Genomic DNA, 12,850 nt, shown 5'->3' on the forward strand with positions numbered 1-12,850 from the left:
ATCAAAATTTAAAAAAAAGAAAGAAAACTTAAAGTTTATAAATGCAGATTATAAATCATTTTGCAGTTTTCAGAGTGGCCTGAGACATTAGTGGACATGAAACTGAGACATGGGACTTGGTCAGTTCCACAGATAGGATATATGTGTAGAAGGAAGTAATGGGGGGAGGCTTGAACTCAAACTTTACTTGGTTCTGAGGCTCACTTTCCACTTTGCCACCCTGCCACCTGATATCGCATCATCTATGATATCTTATACTTCTGAGCCTGAGCAAAAGAGTTAATTTTTCAAATTAAAGAAGTTATCCCCTTAAATGTCAGCAATATTTAAAAATTTCAATATTTGGGGTACAAATCTTTAGATGCAACTCTAAACAGGGGAAGATATGTCTGGTATCCCAAATTGAAACTGAAAACATTTTTCTGTTCGAAACAGTGTTACAAATAGTGGGTAGTTTCTATAGCATTCTCAATATGACTAGGTCAGGCACTATATTGTAGTTAATAGAGAACATGTCATGGGCCAAGAAAAGACCTGGGTTCAAGACCTGCCTTTGTCACATATTGCAGTACCTTATGACCCTGGGTATTTTCATTTCTCAGTACCTTAGGCAGCTCTCTTAAGACAATAAGGTTCAGAACAGGTGTTACTTTCTGTTATTAGAGGGGATTTTGTTGTTTTCTTTAACAAAGAAATTATAGGTCCATTGTGGGTTAAATAGACTTTCTGGGGATTTGGGAACTAGTTCTTGGATATAGTCAGTACTTAATAAATACTTGCTGAAATTGTATTTCAATGAGAAAACAAAGTTGGAATATAACTCCCTGGATTTGATAAGATTAGGTACTATTTGCCTCTTAATACTAAATGTCTCTAGATTGGAGGGTATTTTTAAAATTTTTATTTCTGCTTTTCATAGTTTTTTAATCTTTTTATTTGTCTCTGTCAGTATGGCTATCTAGCAAACCTCTTTCCCCCATTTTCATTTTGCTTACTCTGAAGTGGGATGGAAAATGAATTAATCAAATTTTTTAGAATTATGTGTAAAGTATGTCCTGAGTAAAAGTGTGTTGGCTTTCCTTTGTGATTTGGGGTACTGAATCTCATTTTCTCATTTATGCTTGCTTCATGCTATGTTGAGTTTCAGGATAAATGATCTCTGGATAATAAAATGAAGCATTAACTATTTATTGTAAAGATAATTGCCATTTTTAAGAATATTGAAGATATGTGTTGTAAAGCTTGGAAGTGAGACCTTGGAAGACATCTAGTCTGGCTCATACCTGAACAAGAATTCTTTCTACAAAATATATCCAGCTTTTGCTGGACCTTTTATTTCTGTAGGCAGCCTTGGATATCTCTAATTATTATGAAGTTCTTGGTCAAGTTTTAAATTTGCCTTTCTGCATATTTAATAGTTATATAAGCTAACCTTTAAATATCCTATCTTTGAAGTAGGGACGTTAACCTTAGAGCCTTTTAATTTAGAAATCATCTAAGTATATTTATGTAGTTTCACTTAACAGACTACATTGGCAGTATCAGTCAGTTTAAAATAGCAACATATCTACTTGTGTTTCAGTGTTTTATCAGGTATCATAAAACTTATGACTGACATTTTTTTCTTTGTCTATTCTAGGTAAAGAGCAGAGTTTATCAAGGTAAGATTTTTGGCTTGTGTGTTGAATATTCAATACTCAGGTATAATGTTTGTTAAATTTTATATATATTTTTAAGTAGATGCTATGATTTGTGACAGATGCATTGACTTCTTTATTTTTTTTAGAATATTTTAGAATATTTTTCCATGGTTCCATGATTCATGTTCTTTCCCTCTCCCCCAAAGCCCCTCCTCCTTCCCTGTAACCAACACACAATTCCCTGGGTGCATTGACTTCTTTAAAAATACTTGTTTCACTATAAATACTTGTGTTTTAAATTTGATTTAGGGAAATTTAAATACTAAACCCCAAGTGATCTTAATATGATGTTGGTTATACATTAAAGATACAAAGATTATTTGATCAGGACGTATAGCCCATGTATCCCAAAACACTTTTTAATGCATGTTCAAATACAGACTTTTTCCAGTGGTAGTGTCAATTATGCCTCAGTTTTCACCAAGCTGTAAAATAGTGATGCCTTTGTTTTGATGCCTTTGTTTTTGTGTCATGTTTATTTCCAGAGATATCCCTCTCTACTTCCCTAGCTAATAAACTAACTCATGTAACAAAGATTTTATTTTTAAGGGAGTTCAACAAGTCCAGTACACATACCAGTTTTGTTCAACAGCATTTGGTAGTGTTCCATACCCAGTCTTCCCTGTCTACAATGAAAGGAAGGAAGTGCATTTTTCTCAACTTTTCTTTGAGGCCAACCTTGATAAATCAGTTACTAAACATCTTTTAAAGGGCCTATTATGTACCAGGTGATGTGATAAGCACTGAGGGTAATATTTTCAATTCATGTACTAGTACTACATTTTGTTTATAAAAATTCCTCATTCTTAAGTACCTAGATGGTTGTTTCTAGTTTTGTGTTAAAATGGATACTTTGGTATATATGGGACTATTCTTTTTGTCTTTGACCTACTTGATTTAGATATGGGATTTCTGGATTAGAAGAGTATAGACACTTTAGTGACTTTTTGGATATAATTTCACTTTTCCAGAGTAGTTGGACCATTTCAACACTGTATTTGTGCATCTGTCTTCCAACTTTTAGCTCCATCTTCTTCTATGATAGTTTGCTGGTTGTATAAAGTACAACACTAATGTTGTTTTGATTTATTATATTCTTATTAACAATTTGGAGAAGCCTTCTTTCATGTGGTTGCAATTTTTCTGAGAACTGTTTTATGTCTTGACTCCTTAGCTATTGGGGAATGATTCTTGGGCTTATATATGTTTGTATTAATTCATTATATATTTTGGATATCAGACTTTTACCAGAGATTTTCAATGCAAAGATTTTTTTAAATTTATGCAAAATATATTCTGTTTCATGTAATATAATCTCTGTTCCTTATTAGAGTATTTTCTTTTAGCCAGCATTATGAAAGATACATACATCTTTTTAAACTCGTTTTTTAAAATGGTATAGCTTTTTACATTTAAGTTATATATCTGTTTAGAACTTATTATGTAAATGGTGGAAGGTGCTGGCCTAAACTCAGTTTTGCCATATTGCTTATTAATTTTCTCATTAGTTCTTGTCAATAGAGAGTTCTTTCCTAAGTAGCTTATGTTTTCAGGTTTATCAAACACTAGATTATTGAGCTTATTTGATTCTGATTCATGTGGATCTAATATGCTGTTGGGTGAAAGTAAAAAGATATTTTTAATAGGGATGAATGTAAACTCCTGCCCTTGGACTAATAAAACAAACAAACAAACAATTCTACAGTTATAATATGGGGAAGATGTGGCTAAAAAAGTAGTTAAAATGGAAAAAGATCTTAGAATTTTGGTGAACTTGTAAGTTCAGTATGAATTTGTAGTGTGCTGTGGCAGGCAACAGCACTAATTCATGATCTTAGCCTGCATTAATAAAAATAGGGTACAAAACAATGGAAGTGTTGTTTTCATTGTTATCTTATGTGTTCTGACCACATCTGTAGCACTGGTTATAATTATAGCTATCACATCTTTGAAAGGAATATTTTCTAGGTTAGTACATGACCTGAATGATAAAGGGATTCAAAATATCAAGGATCAGTTAAAGAAATGGGCAGAATTTTGCCTATCTGAGATAGCAACTTTCATTATTGTAGGATTGTCAGTGGCAGAAATATTAAGGCTTCTTATTATGCATTGTCCCAAGTGTTGTCAGAGCTAATACTTAGGAGTAGAAGTCATAGAAAGAAAGATTTTAGCTTACCATAAATATTAAGAAAAATTAATAACAAAATGAACCAAAAATAAGATAAATTTTGATAAAAAGTAATAAGGTTCCCTGCTACTTCAGATCTTCAGCTAGTAGTAAAATAATGAAGATTTATGATTTGAATAGAAATTAAATTAGATGAAGTCTAAAGTTATTTTCAACTCTTAAGATTTTCATGATTTTATTTCTAGTCTTTGCTTTTATAGCTAGGTCCTAATTAGTGTACATTAATCCTCTGATGTGATTTCATGTATTTGAATTCACATTATTTTATGTAATAACTATGTGAAATATAGTAATTGGTTCCAGTCCAGGGGAAAATAGGTAGTATGAATTCAAATTAGGCAGATGCTTCATAGGAGTCTTATTTGACCTAATCAAGATCTATATATTATATTGAGACTTTATAAAAGCTGAATGATTAAATCTAGCAATATTTATGTTTACTATTTTCCCCCACTTATATGTATAAAATAATTTAATATGTATTTCTCTCAATTATATGTATAAAACAATTTTTAAATTTTGGGGGTAAATTATGAGTTCAAAATTATCTCTTCCCTAGATGGTAAACAGTTTTGATATAGGCTATACATGTACAGTTATGTTAAACATATTTCCCTACTAGTCATGTTTAAAAGAAAATACAGATTAAAAATGAATTTTAAACCAAGAAAAATAAAATTTTATAAAAAGTATGTTTCAACCTCGAAGTGTTTAGACTCCATTAGTTCTTTCTCTGGAGATGGTTAGCATTTTTTATCATAAGTACTTTAGAATTGTTTTGAAGTTTGTAATAAATGAAAATTAATCTTAGAGACTTTATATTAAATTTAAAAGTTAAAAGTATTAGTAAAGAAAAAGAAATAGAGGAAAAAAAGGTATTAGCAGTCTATACCCAAAGTCCTTGCAAGTGTTTAATTCCTGGATTTCTAGCCTATTCCTGCTGGTCCTATGCTGTGCCAGTGCCCTACTATGCAGTTTGCCAGAGATTGCTTACATAGATAAGCCCTAATCTGCTTCACAGTCTGGCTTTTTAAACTCAGTCTAAACCCATTCTCTAAGATTTTCTAATTGGCCAGGGATTTACTTCAGTCTCTACAGGTCGTATCCTTCGACTTCTGTTGGTCAGGAAACTCTCCTGCCATGCTGGCAAATTAAGACACGTAATTCTGGGATGCCCCATTGGATGAGTCTTCCGGGATTGGGTTGGAGTTCTCCATAATATTTAATTCACACTAGTTGAATCCTTGTATTGCTGAGTCATATCACAATTGATCATCAAACAATAATACTGTTTGGGTGTAATAAGTTTTTCTGAGAGCATCCTACTAGAGCATAATAATATTCCATCACTGTTTGTTTATGCTATTGACATTAAGACATGGTTCAGTTGAAAGAGTTAGTGGTTTCAAGATCAGAGTTCTGATTTTACTCCTGGGTTCAAATTCCAACTCTAGCACTACTGATATAACCTTCACTTATATGACTCTCTGGTCCTCAGTGAAATGATGGGGTTTGACTAGAAACTGCAATATTCCTTTACATTCTAAATCTACTATAAAGCCTAATTTTTAAAACTCAAAAAAGAATATAGAGCAGCAATGTGTTATCTACTGTAAGTAACCTGGCTTAGATATAACAATGACAATTGACATGGATTTTCTAACAATGGGGTAATTAAAGTTTCTTATGGCCTTTTTTCACCTTAGTGAATGAAAAACAACTTGCTGAGAAGATTAAAACCCTCTTACAAGAAAAAACAGAAATTTTAGAAAAGATGTCAGAATATGATCATAAGGTATGGTCATCCTGGTTGGTTTTACTTTCTTTCATTTCTAGTAATTTCAGTGTCTTAGTCCTTTATTTTTTATAAATTATTTTATTTTCTATAGTCTTATTTTTCATAAATTATCTTAATCTGAAGGAAATGCAAATATAATGTCTTCTGAGTAAAACAGCACCCACTTAGACTACAAAGTGTCTCAAAATTCTTAGGGAATTAAAACTTAAATTAAACAACTGGGAATTCTGTCTTGTGATGTTTTTACAGTTTGTTTTTTGCCTTTTCTGAATCCTTTTTTGTCTTTCTATAGATCAGAAAAGCAAAGGAGTCAGTAAAGGAAACCAAGAAACAAAATATTAATCTTTCTGATGAAGCTGCTGGCCTTAAGGTAAAACCCTCTTTCTTTTACAACACAAAATCAAAAATAAAACGAGTGATTTTTCTTTTTTTAAAGCTTTACCTTCTGTCTTAGAATCAATACTGTGTATTGGTTCCAAGACAAAAGAGCATTAAGGACTAGGCAATAATGGAGGTTAAGTGACTTGCCCAGGGTCATACAGCTAGGAAGTATTTGAGATCAGATTTGAACCCAGGACTTCCCATCTCTAGGCCTGGCTCTCAATCCAACTGAGCTGCCCCCAAAATGAATGATTTTTAAAGTAACCATTGTACATACCAGGAATTTAATGATTTATTTGATTGAATTTGTTGATCTCTATAATGTTTAGGATACAATCAAAGGACTTGAAGAAACAAATCAAAAACTGGATGACAAAGTGAAAAATCTTCATTCATTATTGGAAACTGAGAAAGAACAGAATGTAAAGAAACAGGACATGGTAAAAGCTTTCTTCTAATTTTGATTTTACTTTTTTGTGCCTTGTTTGAGTGGAACCCAATAGACCAGCATTGGCGAACCTTTTGGAGATTGTGTGCCTAAACTGCACTTTCAAGATGCCTGTGAGGCCCTTCACATTACCCCAGACAGCAGAGGGAGGAAGTGCTTTCATTGAGCTGTTGGGGGGAGGGATGGGGCATGCAAAAAATGTACTCGGGCCTGGTGGAGAGGAGGAATGGAGGAGTCCCCTATGGCATGCTGGGGCACACATGCCACATCTTTACCAAAACAGCAATAAAAGGTTTTTGTTCAAAATTGGTGGAAGACAGAATAGTCTATTTACCTTTGAACATTTCCTTAGAACAATTGTTTCCAAAAGGGTTCCTGTGACCCTTTCAGGGGATCTATGAGGTTAAAATTATTTTTATAATGCTAAGATGTTTTAGTTTCTAACATGAAAAATTTAGATATAACCCATTTAAGAGTATAAAAGGGCACTGATAATAGAAAGCTTGAGAACTGCTGCCTTAGATTTTGAGCACATACTGCAATGTGCTTATCATTGTTGCTCCATATAATAATTTTTTTTTGTATATACACTTAACGTGGGTGTAAAAATGACACTTTCATTTTCACTTGTATAAAAATTTTCACTTGTATAAAAATTGTTCAACAGTTTTATTCAGTTTGTCTTATAGAGGCTAGAGAAATGTCACTTTGGAGAGTTTGGAGAGTGCTGAGTCCATTAAAATTTCCTTTTAAAAATTTTTTTCTTCCCATTTTTTTAATGGCACTGTCCATTTCAGTAAGCAATGATTATGTATGGTCCTATATATTTGATAGAACATTGTGTCTTCATCTTCAATTCTAGCTATTATTCCTTGCTTGTTTCCCCTCCTCTAATCTCCTTTGTTTCCCTACAGAAATAGATCTTTAAATCTTAAGTTTGATAGTGGCTTCTACCAGTAGAATAAAATTTTGTTAAATGTTATTTCTAAAAGTATGCTCATTTTGTAGGTCTACTGAAATGGCTAATATAGCTTTTTAATTGTTAATATACATTTTTTTCTGTTTTCTTTTTTAAATACAGATATTAGAAACTCAGAAATCAATAGAAAAATTACAAGAAGTTATCACAATGCATTCTGTTGAACTTTCAGAGGTAAGATTATCTAACTCTTCTTGCAGAGTTATAGTGCATTGTAGTGTAGGAGATAAAAGATGAAATGACAGAGGAAACAAGGGTTCAAGCTTCCTATCATATTGATTTATTAAGCAATACATGCCAATTGCCCAACAAATCACAACCACAGTAGCTTTTTCTTAGCTTTGGCACTGGGCCCTGAATACAGGGAGATAGACTTTATGCCTTAAAAACAATAAAATAAGACCAATTAATTAGAAGAAAACAATTAACCAGGATATAAAATTAGGTAATCTGAATTTCTTATTGAAGGAAAAATTAGAGACTTTCCAAGTTTTGGGGGATGTAGAGGACCAAACAGATACAATTCCCTGAACTCAGAAAAGAAGTTGTTCCACTCCCCGCAAGTGTCTGTATTCAGTCAAAGGAACATGGAAATAATAATTAACCAGTAAGAGGCTAGTTTTCAGATAAGACATATGAATTGCTTGAGATGTATAATTGCAAGAAAACTCTTTTCGTCAGTATTATAATTTGACTGCATTTCTGATCCGCGTAACCTGGATCTTTAGTTAAGGGTCTTTAAAGCAATAGGTTGAGCTGGTTCAGTTTCCTAACTGTGCAGGCCTAGGGGTCAAACAGTACAGTTCCCACAGTTAAGTAAATTTTCTCACAAAATAGAAATTGGATTAAACCCATAATTGAGTAGAAAGGGAATTGAACTAATTTCAGTATTGGGTCAGATGTTGTCATTGTGATTCACTCAATTCCCACTACCACTTGCTGTTCTAGTCTCCTCAAATCCCTCAAAATAAAATCCCTTAAGAATTAAATAATTCATGATATACAAATATGTATGTTTTTTTATTTAAAAATTAAGAAGTCCAAAGTAGATATGTAAGTAGATGTGAAGTAACAACAATAGATTTCAATTATTATCTCTTTTTTTTAGGTACAGATAGCCCTTAATGAAGCTAAGCTCAGTGAAGAAAAAGTGAAGTCTGAATTACATCATGTACAAGAAGAAAATGCTCGACTCAAGAAGAGAAAGGAGCAGGTATTGTGAATTTTTCTTCAAGTACTATAACTAGATTTGTATATTTCCTTCTCATAGTTGCTCTTGAATTTTGTTGGTTTTTTTTGTATTGACCTAATTTTTTGTTTACTAATTATTTACTGAGCGATTTCTCCACTACAATCCTTTGAGGTAAGTAGTAAGAAATGGTGGATGCTTTTTAAATTAATGATGTAGCACTTGATGTATGTTATCCAAGATCTGTACATCAACATAAATAGGCCAGTGCGTTCAGATTTTATGTCTCTCCAATTTCATGTGTCTTAAAGGATAATTTTTGTCTTTTGAATCCAGGAATAGAGCAAATTAGTTTAAAAAAAAAATCTAATCCCATTTTTGCTCCATAGAGGATTTCTCTAGGTTAAACATGACTAATTTAAGCAGTCGTTGTTAGGTATCCAAGGCTATTCATGAACCTGGTTGCCTACTTCTGGACTCTTTCCATTTCATTAATGTGTTTCTCTGTCACTCAGAACTGAGCAAAATACTCTAAAAGAGGTCTGAAGATGACAGAGTACAGTGGAACCACCACTTCCCTGTTTTTGGAAGCAGCTTTTTTTTATGCAGCTTTAGTGTTCAAGATGTTATTAGCTTTTTTGGCTAACACATTATATTGCTGATTCTTTTTCTGCTGTATGACAGAACTTCCCCTCTCATGTAATTGTGAAGTTAATTTTTGGAACCTTGATATAAAGAGTACATTTATCTTTATTAAATTTTCATGATCATCATCATAAAAAATCATCATCAAAGATTTGGTACAATGCTCTAGCCTGTCAATATCTTTTTGGATCTCAACTACTATTTATTTCAGCTTTGAATCATCCAAAAATTTGATGGAACATGCCACAAATGCCTTTTATTCAAGTCATTTTTTTTTTTAAATCAAATAGTCCAAGGCCAAGAACAGATCCTTAGAGTATTCCAGTGGAGTTCTACTATGATAACATTGAACCTTATCTAAGCTATAGTTCTCCATCTTCCCTACTGGACATGGTATGAAACAACTATCAAAAGCTTTGAAAAAAAATCTAAATTTCTAGCACTTTCATCATCTCAGACTTGGCTAATTTTGTTTAAAAAGAAATTCTATGAATTTCTTAAGAGATTAAAAGAATTACTAAGCAGTATTGTATACTCATTTTGTATTAAGTGTCAAAAATATATGGTGACGTATTTTGTGATCTTTGGAAAGTTATTGTTAAATGGATTTCATGGCAAGTACTTAAGTGGGCTAGACTTGTCACTGGTTATATTTCTGGGCACTATGCACTGTCTAATCCAGTGATTCCCAAAGTGGGTGCTGCAGTGATCCAGGGGGGTGATATTGGCCACAAGTGCATTTATCTTTCCTATTAATTGCTATTGAAATAAAAAAAAAAATTTCCAGGGGGCTAAGTAATATTCTTTTTGGAATGGGGGCGGTAGGCCAGAAAAGTTTGGGAACTACTGATCTAATCTGTGCCAGGGGCCATTCTGTGAATTATTATGTTTTAAGAACTGCTAATCATTTGGAACCAAAATCTTTCCTAAGGTTTACGTTTTAAGTTGATTGATTAGTTTGTCAACTATTCTTTTGCCACAACTAATTAAAACCTTTAGTTTTGTGCTTTGAGTTAACTCCATTTCAGGCTTATACAAGAATAATTTTCAGAAGGGAGGCACTTTCTCTCCTCCCTTTCTCTACAGTAATGAAATTAGCCTTAGGTTTAGGTGATAGACCTGGAAACAGACATTTTGTTTTTCTCTTCCCTCATGTCACTGAAGTGGACTTAACGTGTACCTTAAGAATGTCAGGCTCAGGGGGCAGCTGGGTAGCTCAGTGGATTGAGAGCCAGGCCTAGAGATGGGAGGTCCTAGGTTCAAATCCGGCCTCAAACACTTCCCAGCTATGTGACCCTGGGCAAGTCACTTGACCCCCATTGCCTACCCTTACCACTCTTCCACCTATAAGTCAATACACAGAAGTTAAGGGTTTAAAATTTAAAAAAAAAAAAAAAAAAAGAATGTCAGGCTCAGTGTCCCAGTCATCCTTTCAATTCAACTATGAAGGGGGTGGGGAGCAGAAGGGAATAATGATACGTAGAGAGGAAGAGATCATATTGTATGCTGGAAAGGACATTCAAATTTGAGTCTGAGACCCCAATTAAAATCTTTCCTGTGACATATTTGTGTAACTTCAGATAAGTATTTTATTTAGTGTTATAGTAACCTCATTTTTAAGTTGGGCATACCATCTTCACAGGATTCTTATGAAAAAAAGCATTTTTAGACCTTTAATGTCATAAAAGTGTTTTTTATTAGAGCTTTGTCATTTAGAATAATTGTCCAGATTGCCTTGTGTGGTATTTATGAAAACCTCCACTACAGTTTTACTCCATTGTTTCATTGTGATATGGCTTTTAAACCCAGGTTCTTTAAAAAGGTATGTCAGCAAAATACACATTAAAGGTAGAACTTTAGGTAGTTAGAACAGCTTTGAGCATGGATGCCATGTTTCATCTAAAAGACTTAGTTTACCCAAATTCATAGATGTTTATAAGGTTGCTTTTAGGTTTCATTTACAACAACTTTTTAAAAAGTCTTACTGACCAAAAATTGATTGTAGTCTTTGTCAGTAGAGGGACTAAAATAAAATTCTGGATTGTTTGGAAGTATTTATGGGAATCTCGCAATTGAAAACAAGCTTAAAGTAAAAAGCATTTTTGCTAAACTTGTTATATGAGAATCAAGTTCCTTACTAAAGGAAAAAAATAATGAACTACTCTTAGCTTTGTTAACTCTTGGAAATTATTCTCATTCCATTCAAAGGAATCTGGTATGTGGATACTGGAAATCACATTCTATCCAGATTTTAATGAGAACTGATTATGCTATATTAAAGAGCAGTTTGCAATTGATACTCATTTCATTTAAACTTTTTTTTCTTTTGTTGATGCTTCCAAGTACCTGAAAGATGTATATTTTGTGTTAATTAGTTTTGTGGGTTCATTTGTCTTGCTGGTTTTTTCTTTATTCCACCTAAGAGAAGGCTGTAGAAGAAATGGAATTCTCTCTTGGATCTCAGGAAGATATTAATTGCACACTATATATTTAGTTTTGAGTAGTATCACGGATGTCAATAAACAAGGATCATATCCCTTGAAAGAAAGAGTTTTGCTTGGCTCTTAAACATTAGTAGTGCACAAATTAGATTTGTATTAATGCAGTTTTTTTTTCCCTAGCTGCTACAGGAAGCAGAAGGTTGGAGTGAGCGACACACTGAACTCAGTGAGCAAATTAGATTATATCAGAAGACTCAGAAAGACACAGAAGAAGCCCTTGCTTACAAAGAAAACGAAATAGAAGTAAGTTCTTGCTGAGGAACATATCTTTGTGAGTTCTGCTTATGCAATAGGGTGATAATTGTAGCACCTCTCTGATGACTCTTGGTTTCTTCATTAGGTTTTGACTAATTGCATTATGCAGCTGAAACAACTTGATCTTGATTCTGAATCTGAGGGCAAAAATAATGAAGAAGGAAATGGATGGGATGACTTAGCCAATGGAGAGCTGTCAGATAAAATCACCTCAGGTAGCTTGCGGACTTTTTTGCCTATTTGTTTTAGCATTCTCTTATTAAGGTTGAAAATTTAAAACTTTCTCTGGGAGGAAAGGCCTTAAATTTGCTAGGAAGTGTTTTGAAATTACACCAGGAGGGGGCAGCTAGGTGGCTTAATGGATTGAGAGTCAGACCCAGAGATGGGGAGGTCCTGGGTTTAAATTTGGCCTCAAACACTTCCTAGCTATGTGACCCTGGGCAAGTCACTCAACCCTTATTGTTGAGCCCTTACCACTCTTCTGCCCTGGAAAGAATACACAGTATTGATTCTAAGATAGAAGGACGTAAGGGGTGTTTTTTTTTTTTTAAAAGAAAGTACACTAGGCAGTACCATGAGCTGTTGCAAAGCGAAGTGAGCAGAACCAGGAGAACATTGCACACACAGTAACAGCAATATTGTCTGATAATCAAATGTAAATGATGTAGCTATTCTCAGTAATACAAAGATCTGAGGCAGTTCTGAAGGATGCATGATGAAAAATTCTATTCCCCCTCCAGAGAAATAGTTGATGGAGTTTGAA

At 33.4% G+C, this 12,850-nt stretch overlaps 1 protein-coding gene across 2 annotated transcripts in view; it reads left to right on the forward strand.

Moving 5' to 3' along the window:
* The window catches only part of MIA3 (MIA SH3 domain ER export factor 3), a 39,734-nt gene that overhangs the window by 6,600 nt on the left and 20,284 nt on the right, over positions 1 to 12,850 (forward strand). Inside the window, exons 3-10 of one of the 2 annotated variants that reach the window (XM_044673143.1) lie at positions 1,640 to 1,661; positions 5,598 to 5,686; positions 5,982 to 6,059; positions 6,400 to 6,510; positions 7,600 to 7,671; positions 8,606 to 8,710; positions 11,953 to 12,075; positions 12,173 to 12,302. In XM_044673143.1, the coding sequence (XP_044529078.1) occupies positions 1,640 to 1,661; positions 5,598 to 5,686; positions 5,982 to 6,059; positions 6,400 to 6,510; positions 7,600 to 7,671; positions 8,606 to 8,710; positions 11,953 to 12,075; positions 12,173 to 12,302 (730 nt within the window). The remainder of the gene's footprint in view (positions 1 to 1,639; positions 1,662 to 5,597; positions 5,687 to 5,981; positions 6,060 to 6,399; positions 6,511 to 7,599; positions 7,672 to 8,605; positions 8,711 to 11,952; positions 12,076 to 12,172; positions 12,303 to 12,850) is intronic. The other variant, XM_044673144.1, reaches the window with a different exon arrangement.

Source organism: Gracilinanus agilis, chromosome 4 (genome assembly GCF_016433145.1).
Source record: "Gracilinanus agilis isolate LMUSP501 chromosome 4, AgileGrace, whole genome shotgun sequence".
Lineage (NCBI taxonomy): Eukaryota > Metazoa > Chordata > Mammalia > Didelphimorphia > Didelphidae > Gracilinanus > Gracilinanus agilis.